Source organism: Suricata suricatta, chromosome 6 (genome assembly GCF_006229205.1).
Source record: "Suricata suricatta isolate VVHF042 chromosome 6, meerkat_22Aug2017_6uvM2_HiC, whole genome shotgun sequence".
NCBI lineage: Eukaryota > Metazoa > Chordata > Mammalia > Carnivora > Herpestidae > Suricata > Suricata suricatta.
The window spans coordinates 91,382,855-91,399,988 of NC_043705.1; the positions used below are offsets into that span (position 1 = coordinate 91,382,855).

General features: G+C 48.0%; 1 protein-coding gene across 1 annotated transcript in view; it reads left to right on the forward strand.

The window, feature by feature from the left end:
- SLIT3 (slit guidance ligand 3) overlaps positions 1 to 17,134 on the forward strand; it is a 593,860-nt gene that overhangs the window by 482,837 nt on the left and 93,889 nt on the right. Inside the window, exons 10-12 of the mRNA XM_029941248.1 lie at positions 294 to 365; positions 5,175 to 5,246; positions 8,818 to 8,889. Coding sequence (XP_029797108.1) covers positions 294 to 365; positions 5,175 to 5,246; positions 8,818 to 8,889 — 216 coding nt within the window. The remainder of the gene's footprint in view (positions 1 to 293; positions 366 to 5,174; positions 5,247 to 8,817; positions 8,890 to 17,134) is intronic.

Here is a 17,134-nt window from a genome sequence, read left to right on the forward strand (position 1 = left end):
CATGGCTTTTGTGAAGAAATCTGCCTTCAAAGGCCCCTTATAATAACCAAGAGCTGAAATCTTCAAGAAGTCATCTTTTCTAATTTTTCCAAGGGGAATTAGAGGGTACTCCTAGGATGGGTCTTCTGTACACCAGAACACGAGTCTCTAGCTTTTGCACAGTGTTTGCCTAGTGTCCTGTGACTGGTATTGGGTGCCACATGATGGGAGGGGCTGTCCTATCTCCAAGGCCCTCAGCAACTGCCTACTGACAGGTGGATGGTTAAGTGGCTCTTCTCTGCTCTGTTTCCCAGACGCCTGGAACAGAACTCCATCAAATCCATCCCTGCTGGAGCCTTCACCCAGTACAAGAAACTGAAGCGAATGTGAGTTTCCCCTGGGGAGGAATGAGCCAGATGTTTTCAGTTTGGGGGGTAATATGCCCTATGTAGTAGGCGACCTGCCCAGATGACAGCCCGCATCACATTCCTCGTGGAGAGCTCAGTGTCAGACCTGGAACGCTTTCCTGAGATCGCGAGGTAAGGTTCAGGAGTGTCACTTTCAGATGGTGAGGTGTAGCGATGTAGACACCTCAGAGCTAAGGGCCTCTCCAACTGGAGCAAAGTAAAATGATCTGGGTGACAGGTGGAGCTGAGTTGGCCTGAAAAAAACCCATACCACCATGCTTATTGTCCTCTGGCTTTCATGGTGTGGACCTAAAGTAGGAGCTTCAGTAAAGATGGGATGACAATAGCCTTGTGTCCACCTCCAGCACCCTAACATGTTGGCTGTGGTGCACGCCTACAACTGTGCACATGTTCACCACCTGCAGGGAACTGCAGGATCTGTGGGTAGGCTGTGCTCTAAAACAAAGCCTGCTCTCCTAGAGCTCACACTTTTGAGTGGGAGAACACAGAAAAGAAACAAATACCAGAAAGTGGTAAATACTAGAAAGTGAAATAAAGGGCGGGCCCACGAAAGCCTCTCCGTGCAGGTGATACAAATGAAGGGTGGGAATGAGGCGCTCTCCGGGGAGAACAAATGAAAGGCCCTGGGGAACGCGCATGGATGGGTTGCAGTGCAGGGCGGTGGACAGCGGCAGGGCTTGTGTTGGAGATGAGAATAGCTAGAGGCCAGATCCTGCGGGCCCTTTAGGCCATGGCAAGTACTTTCTGTTCTTTCTAGGTGAGCTCAGAAGCCTTGGGCCCTTCCATATCCCCCAGCCACATATGACTTGCCTGTGATTATCCCCACCGCCCTGATTACTGCTGCTACCCCTGCATCCTATCAATTCCTGGTGATGCCAGCACTGCCATTCCTTCCCTATCATGGCTCCACTGACAGCACTGTGCACCATGGCCCTCAGCCCCGCCCTTGTGGCGGCATCATCATCACCCCCCCCTCCCCAGCCCCATGACTGCCCAGAGTCACATGACTCTGTGAGTCATCCAGAGCAGGGTGCTCTGAAGGGAGGCTGGTAGGTTTGAAAATGGCCCAGCCATTGCCAGCATAGATATTTAGACTCTGGGAAGGAGATTCCTTTCCCTTTTCTGGGCTAAGAAATCATTGATTGTAGTCCAGTAATCAGAATACTGCTTTCATCCCAGTTACCTACTGTCTCTGTCCCCCCTCCCTGCCCCAGAGGAAAGAGAGAGCAAGTAGAAATATGCACGGGCTCGGTTTTGTTCCCTTCCACTGAAGACTGCTTCATTGGTTTCCCTTGAGTAGGAGGGCCTACATTAAAGAGGTTAAGTGTCTGCTGACTCCTTTTATGTTAAAAATAAACATCCCCAAGAAAACAGTGGCATTGGTCTGCTTTACCCTCGGATCTTGGGAAAGCAGCTTCCCGTCTCCCTGGAAATCCAAACCAAACAAGATTTTCTCCTGGTACAATTCCAGAAGTAGAAACCAACCTAATGAGCCAGCCCTGAGCATGTACTTTTTCCCCTCCCCTTAGCAGCATTCCTGCTGGAGGAGCTGTATAAATATAGGCCTTAATATTTAAAACCTTGGGCCATTAATCTCCTGGTCTCCCTGCTTCCCCAGCTCACTCCATACCCCCTCTCCAATTCATTTTTAAAGCCTAACTTGATTATGCAGCCAGATAGTAATTTCAGTGAAAAATGACAAGTTCAGTCACTGCCCCAACCTATATCTCTTGCATGATTTAAGTTACTGCTCTAATTTTTTGTGAAGTCCAGGTAATTTAGAGCTTGGCTATGTTTTACTGTCCTTTCTTCATCCCATTGGAGTTGCCATAATCTGTGCATTCAAGATTCATAAGACCTTCTCAGTCATGACCTGGGAAGTGAATTTAATTTTTGATTACTTCTGATGCTACTGATATTTATTATGATGCCCCCTCCCCCCGCCAAGGGTATGACGGTGGAGAAGAGAGACCACTTACAGATTTTTCCAACTAACAGAACCTCGCAAACCAAGCTGAAAGTATGACGGCTTGGGAGAAGTAGGGCCCCTGGTCAGACTGGATTTTAAAACCCTAAGTGTGAATTCTTCATAGGTATACATGAATCAGACCCCCGCCCCCTCTCTAACAGAAGTTTCCCCTCAACTATGAATGAACTACATCCTCCTCTTTTCTCTAATAACAAAACAAAACAAAACCAAAAAAAAAAAAACAACTCTCCTGAAATGAATGTCTTTGTCCCTATTTCTTGTGGCAAGCTTAGTGGAAAAAATACTTCCAGGTGAAAACTAGTATCAAGGTTGAGAAGCCATTTGTGAGAACAGAGAGCACTAGAGAGAAGCCGTCGGTTGACAGGGTTGGTTAACTGATGGCTCTGACTCATAGCGGCCAGAGCACTGTGGTATGGCCAGAATGGCATGTTCTTTCGTCTCCACGCTCTGAGGTAGTGTAGCGTCCACAGGTGCCAGCCCCTCCCCACTTTGAGCCTTGCCCGCATGGAATTTGCCACTTTGGTTCTGAACACTCTGGAAAGTCCGCTGCCTCCTGGCCATCCAGTTTGTAAGCCCCAGGGGACTAGGGTGGGTCTGAGACCTACCGGGTCATAGGTCTAAATGCTGTGGCCTAAAGTATGACTCAGGGATCAGATGCATGGGAATCACGAGGAGATGTGTTACCTATGTAGACTTTTTAGCTCCCTTCCCTGGGTTAGCCAAAGCAGACTCCCTGTGGGTGCACTTTGAGAACCACTGATCAAGAGTGACCCAGACTTCTGGAGTCAGCTCGGGGCCACCTGCTATGGACGGGGGACGGGTCAAGCATGGAGACTGGTGGGTGGCAGAAGCCTTCCCCAGCCTGCCTTCTGTCCAGCTCCACTGCCTTCCGCACGCATCCTTGTGAAGTGAGGGGGGACTTGAGAGGCCAGCTCTCTACCTGAATAGCCTTGTCATGTGCCCTCTGGCTCCGGGTCCTTCTCCTCAGAGGGTTGCCGTTTCCTTCCTACAGTATTAAGAACTAAGATGAAGTGACCACCAGGGGCAGTTTCTAGCTAAACTATCACTTATCCCATTCTACTCCCCATCATCTCCAAAACCATGAGACATCCTTCCTGTGCTGCAGAGAGGAATGCATCCAAACGGCCAGCTGTCGACCGAACACCACTTTGCCCTGGCAAGGCTAAAGCAGAGGGCTGTTCCTCCACTCCCACATCCCAGAACTTCCTCTTGCATACTGGGGTGGGGGTGGGGGGGGTCTTAGTAGCTTGAAGAGACATCCATGATTCAAAAAAACAAAAAACTCAGGCTCACTCACTAATCTGCGCACAGACCCCGTGCGCTTGCCTGGAATGCCTTGCTAGGCAGGCAGGCCCAGGGCAAGCAAGATTAGGATAATCCAGGGCATTTGCTTGTTAAGACCCTTATACAAAAGTGGAGCGCCGAAGAAAAGCCTGGTGTAAACTGACGAGTTTGTGAGTACAATCTGTGGATTTGTGAGAGGCGATCTCACCAGCTAAAGGGATAAGCTCGACAGCTGTGCCTAAGAAGCCTTAACCTGTGAAATATCTTTCAACTTACCAGCTTCGGGAGCAGGGAGGGAAGGGGGCGGAGGCCTAGGACAAGTGGTTGTGCAGCCCTTTTGAAGGCTATTAGAAGGAGGGGAGAAACAGACCCGAGGAGTGTGCTTAAGAGGCTGGGGGCTGGCGTGTCTGGCCTCGCTGGAGGCAGTTGCTTAAGAATCTGCTTAGATGTGGTTTCTTCTCCGTATTCCCTTGTCTCCTCCTTGTTGACCCTCCAAGATCCCAGCTCTCTCTCTTCTGCACAAAAGCAAAGATCCATTGATTTATTTTGTTAAAGGAAAAGAACTGGAGAGGTATGTTGTCTGTGGAAATTGGAGCATCTCACCTTGCAGTGACAGGAGCCCAGAGGCCGCCCCTGAGCTAATGACTCAGAAAGTCTCCCCCCTCAGAACTGAAGACCAGGTGCTCACAAGTCACTGGGATGCAGGAAAGGGGGCAGCCTCTGGGCACTGAGGAGAGGCGGGTTGGGGAGATCCCTCTCCCTGGGGCAGGGTGGGGGGCTGCCTTCTATCACACAGCACCCCTCTCATCCACATTACCCCAAAGCCCTGGATGTCACTCCCCAGATTTGTGCCTTTCTGAGGAGCACTGCCAGTGACAAATCCACATCTCAGAGGCATCCCGTGAGAATCTCATGATGTGCTTACATCACACGACCTGGAGGAAGCGCCGAGCCAGACAGAGACTTAAGTCACTGCTCAAAATCTCTTTTCAGGTCAGGAAGGAAAGGTCACTGGGGAGGTGAAATGACTCAGGACTATTTGGGGGAAAAAATAAGCATTGGCTGAGGCATGAGACAAGAAGATGATGCTTGCAGGAACCCTGGCCTGTGTTTGGGTGAGGCTGGCTTCTGCTTCATTTATGCTATAATTGCTTGGTAATGCGACAAGGCCCTAATGTGACTGAGTGCAGTCTTCCCTACACAGTGAGGGCTCACATGTGCAAAGCCATATGTCAAAGTCAGGATGCTGTGGGTGGGCGTTCTTTGAAAGCCAAGAAGAGTGAAACAAATGTGGTATATTTTATCGAGACAGTTGAACTGAATGGTCTTTAAGCCCCTTCTCTCGTACGATGAATACATAAATTGATTAATGCTCACCATTTTAAATATCTGAAATGCTTGACTCACACTTAAGAATGGTCGTATCACACCTTTGAGCTATGTTCTCAGACTCTCCCATTAATGTTTTTTAGAGACATCAGCAAGAATCAGATATCGGACATTGCTCCAGATGCCTTCCAGGGCCTGAAATCACTCACGTCGCTGTAAGTGGGGAGCAGAGTCGTGGAGGGGGAGGGGGGAATGTGTCCATATTTTTCAGGAGGTGTTTATCAAGGCTTTATGTTCCCTTACACACTTGTGGCAACCTGGTAAAAGAAACAAATATTTCTTCAGGGGAAATTGATCTTGGGGAATATTTCTACAACCCAAATGCATTATTTTTATTGATTAAGTGCCCAGTAGCTTTCCTAGTTATTGGCTTCTAATTCAAATGCATCTTTGGCTCTACCCACACGTCCCCCTCCTGCCCTGCGTGCCTCAGCAGTGCTCTCTTGGGAGCTGGAGGGACAGAATGGTAATGTGTGTTTATTACCAACGTGCCCATTTCTCCCAACTATGTGGCCTTGTCAAAGGAGGAGCTAATTTTCTTCCCCTGAGTTTCAGGCTATTTCTCCAAACCAACCTCATGGCCTTTGTTCTGAGAAAGCACACACCCATCCTGTAGGGGATTCTTTTCTTGGATTTTGCAACTTAAGGGCAGCCTACTGGATGCAGCCACAGCCTCATCCACCAGGGACTCAGAGACCCACAGGGGCAGGAAGGCATTTGTCCCGATTCTATGAGTGGCTCACCATGTGGCATGGGGAACGTGACTTGAGCCTACCATGTGTTTTCCTCACAAAATGAGGATAGTGATACCTTTTCTGCCTACCACACACTCAATGGTGACCACAATTACAATAATTGGCAGTGCTTATTAAGCACTTACTGTGCTCCAGATACTGTTCTAGGAGTCTTGCAAGTTTAATCCTCATAACAACCTAAAATACAGACTCTATCCACTTCTCCCTTTTACAGTAGAGGGAATCAGGTGACTGAAGCCCACACAGACAGGGATTTTTATCTGTTTGGATCCTGGCTGAATCTCTGGCACCTCAAACAGTACCTGGCGCATGATAACTGCACAGAACTAAAGCGTGTTGAATAAATACAATTATCTGAAATCCACAACTGGGAGAGGCAGGTTTGGATCCCAAGCAGTACAGCTCAGAACCCATGCTCTCAATCCCAGGTGCTATGCTGCCTCTCGAGATAACGTGAATAAATACACACTAAGATACAAGAAAAGTATCACCAGTTGATATTATTTATCTCATTTGGTGACCCGCCCACTGAACAAGAGTGAGGACGCTCAGAAACAAGCTGCCAGTGCTTCCCTTCTCTCTATAATCTGTTTGCTTAATTTATGAGTGGGCAGGTAACAAGATACACATTTTTCCCCACCTGGCCCCAACCCACTGGGAAAGGGCTGAGGACAGGGAAGTCTCTTGATTCAGCTGTTGCCTGCTGCTTGCAGAGTAAATTAGTTTCATTTATCGAACAGAACATCTGGCTGGGATATCAAAGACAGGATTGTATATGAGATTAGTGTCTGCTTATTGTGCTGAAGATCACAGAGGAGCAGGAAGAGTGGCTGTGTGCTGCCAGGATCCTGTCCCTGCCCCCACCCTCCTAGTCCCCTTATCTAGTTTCCCTCTGCTGGGACTTGAGATGCTTCTGGTCCTGCAGTAGAAAAAAAAAATTCAAAAAAAATTTAAAAAAAAAAATTCATGAAACTGGCATCCCACTACACCAGTTCAAAAATGTACACTGCGGCATTAAGTGAAGTGCCCCCTGACCTCTAATTTATGCACTCATCCATTCAAGTTCGCCTACTAGGTACTGCGTAGTCTTATAGGCATGGAGAATGTGGCAGTGAGCTGGACAGACAAGACCCTGGGTCTCATGGAGCTTAGAACGCAAACATACCCAATCCAAACTCACCAGGGGCTAAGCTAAAGGGCAGGAAAGCCTTGCCCGTATGCACTCATTTATTCTTTCAACAAATACTGTGCTGAACCCTGTTCAGCTCTCAGCTCTAGGGACCCTGTCATGAGCAAGCCACATAATATCACCACAAGCATGGAGCCTACATTCAAGCAAGCTGAGAGGTAGAGGCACAGAAAATGTTTAAAATAAAGAAATACATATGTAGTAGAACATGACATAATGAAATGTAATGAGGAAATAAAAATAGAGTGGCAGGTGGTGAAAAACATTAAAATATGCAGAAGCTTCCCAAGGACGAGATGTTTTCACTCAGATCTGAAAGGTATGAAGAAGGCAGTCAAGGATCGATTTGGGGGGAAAGCCAGGTGGGTCTACACCCAGATTGCTCCACGGTGGACCCACAGCCCTCTTCACTCTGCCAGAGGGTGGTTTTGACCCACCAGATTAGAGCTGTCCCATAGGGGGTCTGATGGGTCATGTGAGGATCCCAGCCCCTCCGCCCCACCAGCCACTGCTGCACCACAGTTTCCGACATCAGCCAAGACAAGCAGACAGTGATGCTACCACATTTGGCACAGTGAGCAGGGGGACATTAATATGAATTACAAATTGAGCCTGAGCCATCATGCTGACTTTTATTTACTCATTAATTTGCTGAAACATTAATGAAACCCACCCGCAGGCCGAGTGAGACACTCGTGCTTCTTCCTGGTGGCGTCTGGAAAATAGGGGATTTGGTTTAGCGTTCCCATTTACTATGTCCTCACCCTAATATTGTGTCTCCTCAAAGACGTGTAACAGCCTGGATTTGCATTCTGAGTAGGGATTGAATATTGCATTCATTCAACATACTTCAGGGCTCAAGAGGGAATTGGAAGAGAAAAAAAAACCCTCCCTAGATCATCTCCTTCCATCTCAGAGGAGGCTGGGCCCAGGAGAAACAGTCTGTGCCATGGATGAGAGCAGAGAGCAGCCAGCAGTATCTTCAGCACCCACGTGGAAGGCCTACAGGAACCCCTGGGTGCTGGGCTGAGAGGCAGATCATGGAATTCTTCCCCAAGTCACCAAAAGCCAGCCCAGGAGTAGGAGACACCGTGTGAGGGACCCTGTACACCTAAAAGAGAGGAGGGTAAAAGAATTCCGAGTTTCTTGATTCCTAGAGCTCAAAAGACTAGGAAGAGGGGCTGGGAGTGTTGGGGCCATCGCTTCAAGGTAACGGTTCCTTGCTCTCCAGTTTTTCCTGCGAGCCAGTCCTTGACTCCACGGTCCCTGTGCCATCTGGATAGGACCTCAGAAACCCAAAGCCCTGTCTAGATGGATGATTAAAGAACCCAGCTCAGGAATTCCTGGGATGCAGTTTGATATTAAAAGGAAACATTCTGTAGGTGGGGCTCAGCCTGATCAATATCCATTGAAACAAGAAAACACAGGGTCGGCCAGCTTCCTACACATCTTATTTATTGTCGAGGTGCGAGTCATATTAGCTCAGGGAGACACTGCTAGGGGACCGCTGCTCCCTATTGTGGATTATTTATTAAGCTGGGCTGCCCAGTAGTGAAGCAAGATGGAGCTGATTTCTCCTCGCCTCCCAGAAAGCCTGTCTCTCCACCCCCGGTGGCACTTGCTTGCTGTCTCACTGGTAAGGAGGAAGGGTAAGGCCAGCCAGGGAAGGAGATGCTCTAAGAAACCCCACCCAATACTGGAGTTGGCAGAGGCGATGGCCTCTCACATGAGTGGGTTTCAGTGGCCTCACATCCACAGTGACCACTGTCCTCTCTTTTCCAGGGTGCTGTATGGAAACAAGATCACCGAGATTGCCAAGGGACTGTTTGATGGGCTGGTGTCCCTACAGCTGCTGTGAGTAGGCATCTTGTCACTGTGTATGTCTCTGCGACAGTCTGCAGGTTCTTCAACTGCAAACTTTGAGCCGTGCTCAGTGTAGTTCTTTTGACTTGACACACACCAAAAGGGGAAAAAAAATTCCAAGCCGTCCACCCCACACTTCCACCATCTCTTTTTGGTGGAAAGACAACCAGGGAGTTGGCAGAGGGAGACCAAGATCAACGTGTACAAACTTATATGATACATTACAGCTCAGGAGCCTGGGTAAGGCACAAGTCACTAACCATAGGTCTAGGGGCTAGAAATTAAGCCTGAGTAGAAATCCTATAAGGGAAAGCATCTTGCAGAAGCATGCTAGGAATTTAGGGAACTAAAACATTCACACCTTATTCCAATAAAGCTGAAACAGCTGCTGATAGACATGTGACCTTGAAGAAGGGTTGGGGATGGGATGGTGAAATAATTATGGAAGAGCATAATCAGTCGCCAGTGTGACTGTATCTGGGTAAGATATAGCTGAAGGGGTAAGAGTTTATTTAATTTAGAGGAAGATTTGTTGCCTCAAATTTTAAGCTCTGGGATTATTTATTTCATTCTGGTCATTTGAGCTTAAATGTTTGAAGAAGATAATTGAACTCTGATGTGGAGAGGCAAGGAAAGGAATTTAGCTTGTCATATATTTTAAGATTTTATGATGGGGGAGAATTATCTGTGGTTTGTGATGAGGTAGCCATGGCATCTGTGCGCATGTGCTGTGGGCATGGGAGTTCATGTGCACACATACACATCCTGCTCAGTGACCGTCACAATCGCTAGGAGTATGAGGAATTGATCCTGAGGATCCTGGGAACAGTGGAGAATACCAGAGAGGCTCAGAGAGGTAAATGCTTTTCCCTCAACCACACAGCAAAATAGGTATGGAACCTGGAGAAGAGTTTATATAGCCCCGTGCCTCAGAAGGCTCTCAGCCTTCGAATAGAAGTGTACATCTGAGTAAAGATGAGTGAGTGAGTGAGTGTGTCTTTGTTAAACCATCTCCAAGTCACTGGCAGTGAGGAAGGGGCCCAGGGCCTCCTGACTTCCCATGTGCAGTTAAACAAAGCTGCAGCAGGAATTTGCAGACCAGGTAGTCAAGCTGGGTTTCCGGGTGCAGGGGAGGCCAGGTACAAGAATAGAGAGAGGAAGGCAGACAACACTTGCACATTTGACTCCCAGAGACTCTTGGAGGAAGAGAAAATGAGATTTTTCCTCAGCCTTCATCTTCTCACACCGTTACTCCCTCCCCTGCCCATGTCCTGTAAGACTCAGGCCCAGGCGGTTCTCCTAGGACAATGCAGTCGTGTAAATCATGCCCAGCTAGCTTCCAGGCAGCGTGTCCATCTACAAGCAGTAGTCAGATTGGTTTCAATGAAGCTGAAAGCAGAGAAAGAAGATTCTTTTCTTTTGTCTTTTTTCTCTGTATCTCCTCTCTCCTCCATCTCCACATTTGTCTTGCTCTGTGAATCTCTGTGTGGGCATCTTAGAGTTCACAGGTCCCAGCCCCTGGGTGAGCCTTTAAAGCTATTTGTTACAATGACACACCAGAGCTCTGCAGGGAGCTGGGTGTTTCACAGATGGTGTTCTTTGCTTGTAACAAAGAAACTGTAAATTATAACCACCTGCATAAGGCTAGTTAACTGTAGCTATTAATCCCTTGAAAGAAGAGTAACAATAGCATCGGCCTTGAGGTAGATTTGGGGGTAGATGTGTTGGACTGAGGTGAATATCCCTTTACAATCTGCATGTCTAGTGTAGACAGGATGATGCCATGGCATGCACTAAGGAGAAATCTAGCATGCATCAAAGTGCCTAGCAGAGCGTGTGGCATGTTGCAAAGCTTCAATAAATTCATGGGTTTGGGACGAGTTTATTTTGTGGGGTGGGGCGAGGTGGTGCATGTTTTTTAAAAAAGGCAATGTCTCCCAGCTTGGAGCAGACAGCAGTGACAATATTAATAGAACTCACAGGACTTTGCATGGGCCAGGAAGGCAACTCTAGTTTAATCTCACCAAAATGTTGAACAGATGGGATGGAATAGCTGGGAGTAAACTGAGAGTAAAGACAAAGCATCCCCGCCTCGCGCGTGACCAGGAGTTGACACAACTCAGGCAGGCCTGCTCTCCAGAAAGAAGCTGCAACTGTAGCCGTCATTGGGCTTTGACCTGCCGCTGAGCAGTTGGAAAGTAGGTCCTGATTAAATCTAATTTAGCGTCCAGCCCGGCTGTAGATTGGATTTCTCCTTGTTTGACTGGAGACATTCTGATAAGAAGGCTCTGATTAGAATACCCTGGTAGTCTGGGTAATTTCCTCTCCTTTGACTAAAAGGCTTTTTGTAAGAGGTTCGTGTTTATTTCTCTCTCCCTGTTTCTCAAATTATTGGTGCATCACAAAGCCGAGCTGTTTCTGCCACGTGAAGTGATCTGGGATATTTCCCCTTGGGCACAACTCATGATGCTGTCTGTAGTTAAGGGGGTACGTTGTAGTTGTTGTCCTGCCCGCGCCCCTTTGTCCTGTTGTTCCACATTTACTGGCCATCCTGCTGGACTTGCCCAGGCCCTGCCTGTACTCAGTCTTCCTGGGTCTCCTTCTTGAGATGCTTATCCCAGCAGATGGTCAACACTAAGAATAGAGTCTCTCAGGCTTCAGAGTTTCTCAGAAGCCACCACAAATGGGTCTACATGGAAGAGCTTCAGCAGTCCTGGGAATGACCCCCTAAACCCCATGCCCTCTCCTTTGGGTGTCAGCCTCCAAAGAGTCACCTCCTTTTGTTTACTTTCCAGAATCTTAGAGGTCAAAGGCATGGCAGGGCTCCAAGCACAGTTTCCTACCCAGTTGGTGCAGAAACCTCCCCTCACCCCCCACCACGCCCTCTGTGACAAATTCTTCTATTCTTGCTGATGGTGTCTGTGATAAGTCATCATTGTGTACTTAGAAGGTTAGGCAGTTCTTTCTTATACTAATGCTCAGTAATGGCTTCTGGAAAACTCAGAAAAGGCTATTCTCAAAATCTTCAAAGGTTTCAAAATAACTAGGATGTCTCCCTGTAATTAATCCTAAACAGGTTCGGTTCCTACAGACACTCATGGTATAAGCGCACATTCATTGGTTATTAATAACAATCCTTGTTTACCATTGGGAGAGTGCACGGTGGTCTATCAGTCTGTCTCTCCTTAAAACAGTGCTGGGAAGCAAGTCCTATACCCATTTGGACAAGAAGTATGTTAGATAGCCCCTCCTAATGTGTGGAGTACTGAAATATCCCACATGAAAACGTCTCAGAATGCAAGGTTAAGACAAGAGATGCCACTGGTCAAATGCTCCTGGGTCCAGGGATGGGAGCAGCTGAGTCACCAGAGGAGTGACCCACCCGCTTCACCCGGCTGCACCCATCCCCTTCCTCACCAGAAACGTTAGGGTCAGTGCTTAGGATGCTCTTGCTCTTTTCCATTCCCCTGCCCAGCCAGGCTTCTGGGTTCCAGGGACATCTGAGAAGTTGGTGACCCTGGTATGTAGCCAGCCGAGTGCCCCCAGATCCCTTACTCTGTAGCTCAGAGGTCAACCTCTCCCCAAACACGAGAAGCCATCAGTGTAGCTCTAGAGCCATCACTTTCTCCTCTGATGGGCAGCTGCAAGGGGTGCTGTTTCAGCTCTCCCAGGAAATACAGAGCATTCATTTAGTGCTCGTCGATTGCACAGCATGCGCAGGGAGGTGGCCTGAGTGGGGTAGGCAGTCATCTGAGGTAGAAGCTTTCATGTAATTGCTGGGCACCGTCGATGTTAAGCTTGCTCCAGGAGGTCTTAAACCAACCCAGACTGTCTTTGGGCTGGAATAAGTTAAGACAACCCAGGCACCTGTTGTTTGATTTTCTTGGAAGGCAGACAAGACCATTTGAGAAACTTGGAGTCTGCCAAGCAACATGCCAATTACAGGGCAGTGAGCAAACTTCACTCCTGTAGCTCACTTTTCCTCACCAGCTGTTCTGCAAGTATTACTACTGCTGCTAATAGTAGCAGCTAACATTTATTTAACTACTTAATTTGCTCCAGAACCTGTACCAAAGCAATTTTATATGTCTATACGCTTCTCTAGTCTGTACAACAGCACTAAGAGAGAGATATTGTGAAAAGGCCCATTTTACAGACAGGGAAACTGAGGCATTGAAAAGTTAAGTCACATGGCCATTGTTCCTCAGCATGTAAGTGACAGAGCCTTGGCATCCAGGCAGTCTGATTCTAGAGTCTATGCCAGAGCCTTCTGCTTCAGGCCCCGTCACAGACAGATCTGCAGAACTAGTTTTGTGATCCACAGGGCAAACATGCCTCACTGGCTCATGCCAAGGAGGAGGTGCTGCTGAACTGACTGTGTCTGGTTCCTTCCGTTATGCCTCAGTATCTGTCACAGGCTGCTGTCTCCCTGGGACTTCTCTGGTCCTCTGTCATCTCACTAACCCCTGTGAGAGGGCATGAGGGAACTGCTTGTCTTTAAAGATGGGGTTGAGGTAAGATGGTAAGAACTCTCCCCTGCAGTGGAAGCAGACTTACTTTGTGATGCACGTTTGAGGGAGGGCTTCTTCCCTTTCTTTTGCACCTGGGGGTTCCCAAGGAAGGCCTTCAAGGAGACAAAATCTGGAGTCATCCCATGCTTGGTCATTGAGTGAACAATTCGCCCCTCTTAAAGGACCAGTAACCAAAAGGTGCATGGCCACCCTAGGAGCTGTTGAGGGAGGGAAGAAGCAAGCCAGGTTACACTAGGGGGAGGCCTTTGATCTCTTGATAGCAGGTGATGGCTCCATGTCCTGTCTCTCAGAATCTCTGTTTCCCTCAGCTTGCACCTTGTTCCTACAGGGCTCTGTCTGTGGACTCCAAGGAGGTCCTGTTTTTCAGGCAGGCCACCCGGTGGCATTGCTACATTTGCAGTTTCCCTTACATCACGAATCACCATGACAACCCACAGCCTGTGACCAGCAGTGCTGCCATTGTTGGGAGGGAACAGAAGAGTCTTCTTTGTCCCTAGTTGGGCCTGGGAAGGCGCCTCCTGTTTCCTCTCCTGAGTGTCGAGCCTGACATGGCCCAGAGCGAGACTGGCAGGGTTAGGGTTTCTTGACCTCATGGCACCAGATATCACCAGGCTTCTCCCCATGTCTGGTCTCAATAGGTTCCTGAAGGTCAGAGTAAATTCCCTATATCATATGGTAATGATGAGAGCATAACATCTGTGCTAAGGCAAGAGAGCAGTAGGTAAAAAATTTCAGGGGCACCTGGGTGGCTCAGTCGGTTGAGCATCTGACTTTGGCTCAGATCATGATCTCATGGGTTCAAGCCCTGTGTTGGGCTCTGTGCTGACAGCTCAGAGCCTGGAGCCTGCTTCAGATTCTGTGTCTCCCTCTCATTCTGCACCTATCTCTCTCTCTGTTTCTCAAAAATAAATAAACATTTAAAAAAAAAGTTTTTTAAGTTCAGGATGACAGACGGTTAATTCTAGAGAAATTAAAAAAAAAAAAAAAGGAAGACATTAATGAGTGAGGTTTGACTCTATGTCCTGCAGCTTATTCAGGGGTCCAAAATACCTCCCCAGATTGGTGTCCTCATGAATAGTTTATGCCAATGGATAATGGTAGTAAATACTTGCAGGGAGAAACCTTTTTAAGGAGGAGCAATAGAAAGCATGCCAAGCAGTTATTGGTACCGTCTTCCCCCTCGTATGTATCTGCATCTGAGTATTTATGAAACAAACTGACTCCCAGCCTTGTGTTAGGAAAAGGAGCCTCCACAAAGCACCTGCATCCTTGGCAGGAGCTTGGGCCATCCTCCCATCTCATGGTCTTTCCTGCAAGGACTTCACTTATTTCCAGGAAGGGGGTCACTACGCTCTCCCTCCTGGCAAATTTTCTGAGCAAACCTTGTACTTTGGAGTTTAGAATATGCTTTTGGCATTTCCAAACAAACGCCACACCAGTAGGAGGGGTACTGTGCTCCCTTCCACAGACCCGCGGGCAGGTGTGGAGAGTATAAATCCCACCCAAAATGTTAGCTCTGGGCCACTGAATCAACATGTGAACTACTGGAGTTGCCAAGGTGATTTTAATGCAATTTATGATTAAGGCAAATCCAGATGTTTGTGTTTTCCAAACCGTGTAGCAAAGGCCTGTGAGCTCCATGGGAATCTTCATCTGGGAGGAGATGTGGGCAAGAATAGTGGCTAAAAATGGGGGCCCCATCAGCCTCTTTAGGGAAAGTGGGTGTGGCAGGGTGTTTTCACTAATGAAGGTGGATCTCATCTTCCTCCTGTGTTTGTTCTCCCTGTATTTCCTAGACCCTGGAGGAAGGAAGCTTCCAGCTGCCTCCTGTGTTGAGAGCAGCCGGTCCTCGAGCAGGAGTACTTGAGTCATAAGAACCCTGCTTAGCCCAGACTCAGGCTATTTCACTCCCCCCTCTACAAGGGCCATCTCTGTGCTTCTCTGTGGCTTGTTTCCTGCCTGGTCTTTTCTGAAGGCAACGGTTCTGGAAAGGATTATCTCTTAGCAGCATCATTGTGTTGGTTAGCCAATGGGCTGAATGCTAATACCTCTTGACATGGAACATATGTGGAAGCCAAACGTGTGTGTGGAAGTAGGGGTGGGAGAGGGCCTCATGGGGCTGACACTCGGAAATAAATATAGAAGGTGATGTCTGTGCACTCCTACTGCCAGATGCGCCATCCTCCTTAATCCCCTCTGAAGGGAGCATGGCTCTTTTTGTTTTGTCTTGTTGTAGGATCATCACTAGCTTAATGGGAATGGCTACAGAGAACGTACTGCCACCTCCTCCCATAAGCATTAGGTGATTCCCAAGATCCCTTAATGGGCGTCATGGAGGCATAAGGGGTGGGAACAAAGTCTTTGGGCTAAGACAGCTGGATTCACTTCTCAACCTGCCACATACTAGCTGTGCAACTTTGGTCACCAGTACTTAAGCTTTCTGTGTTCCAACGGCGTCCTCTGTCAGATGGAGATAGAACTTATTCTCTAGTGGGGAGATTCAGTGCATTTGTATTTATAAGGGGGTTGGTGGGTGTTTGATCATACGTCATGCTTGTTATCTGTTACGTCATGTGGTCCTGCTGTTCGTCTGGCCTGACCATCTCAGCCCTTCTCTCTCCTTTTGCTTATAAGACCTTCAAAATCTTTAGGAGGTGGGTCTGGGAGAAGGTGGCCCCAAAAGATAGCTGGATCTGCTTCTAGGGGAAATATTTATGAGCACAGGATGCTCCCAACCCCCAATTCACTGGATCCAACAACAGATCAAGCTGAGGTCTAGTTGGGATGTCAGTTTTGACTTTGAATACCAGGCAGGCTTTTGAATGAGGCAAGCTGGAGCCTCTCATCTTGCATGAAGGATGCTGTTGTCTCTGCTTCATCACTGTCCCCTGATCTGCCCAGAGTAGTGTGAGAATTCAAGGGAGCCAGGCATACCAGCTCCCAAGTCAGCATGTGGTTCATGATCACCGAAGGTTGACACTGCTTTATGCATGTGTGAGCCACTCAGTGAAGAACCTGCCACTTTGTGCCAGTGGCAGTTCGGTGAGCATCCAAAGAGCATCCCATCTCTGACAACTTGGTGCCAAGACCTTCCTAAGAGTTGGCAGGATTTCTGATCACTCTAGACAAGCAGTCTCCCAGATCCAACCAGACCTTTGTCCACCTGGTGCATTCCATGCCCAATGCATTCCAAAGCTAGCAAAAATAGCCACTCCCAGAGATCAGGAACATGCTCCCACTGGGCATGGAAAAATAAGTATGAATTCTATGTGGTGGATAAAAGCTGAAGTCTGGAGACAGGTTGGTGCTTGATTTACTGCTTGGTCAAATCCACCACCACTCAGACCCTCAGTTTCCTCACACTGGCAAAATGAGGACAATCTTAATGCTGCTATGAGGGTGAAATAAAATACTGCATGGAAAGTGTTTGGAAAAGGCTTGGCATGGGGCTGCACAGAGCTGTGGTCCCTAGAGATGTCGCTGCATTATTAGTATCATTTCATCAACTACATGGCTGTTTCTCAAAGGGAGATGAAATAGGACAGGGCAGACCCAGCAGCCTTGAGGGAGAAAGAGGGAGACTCAACCCTCCAGGGAAAGAGACAGAAGGCCTGTCTTCAGGACTTCTTATGGAAATGCCGAACCCCATTCTGAATAAGTGTCTACTCTCTATTTGCTCGGTCACAGTGTGTTTTTTTAATTCC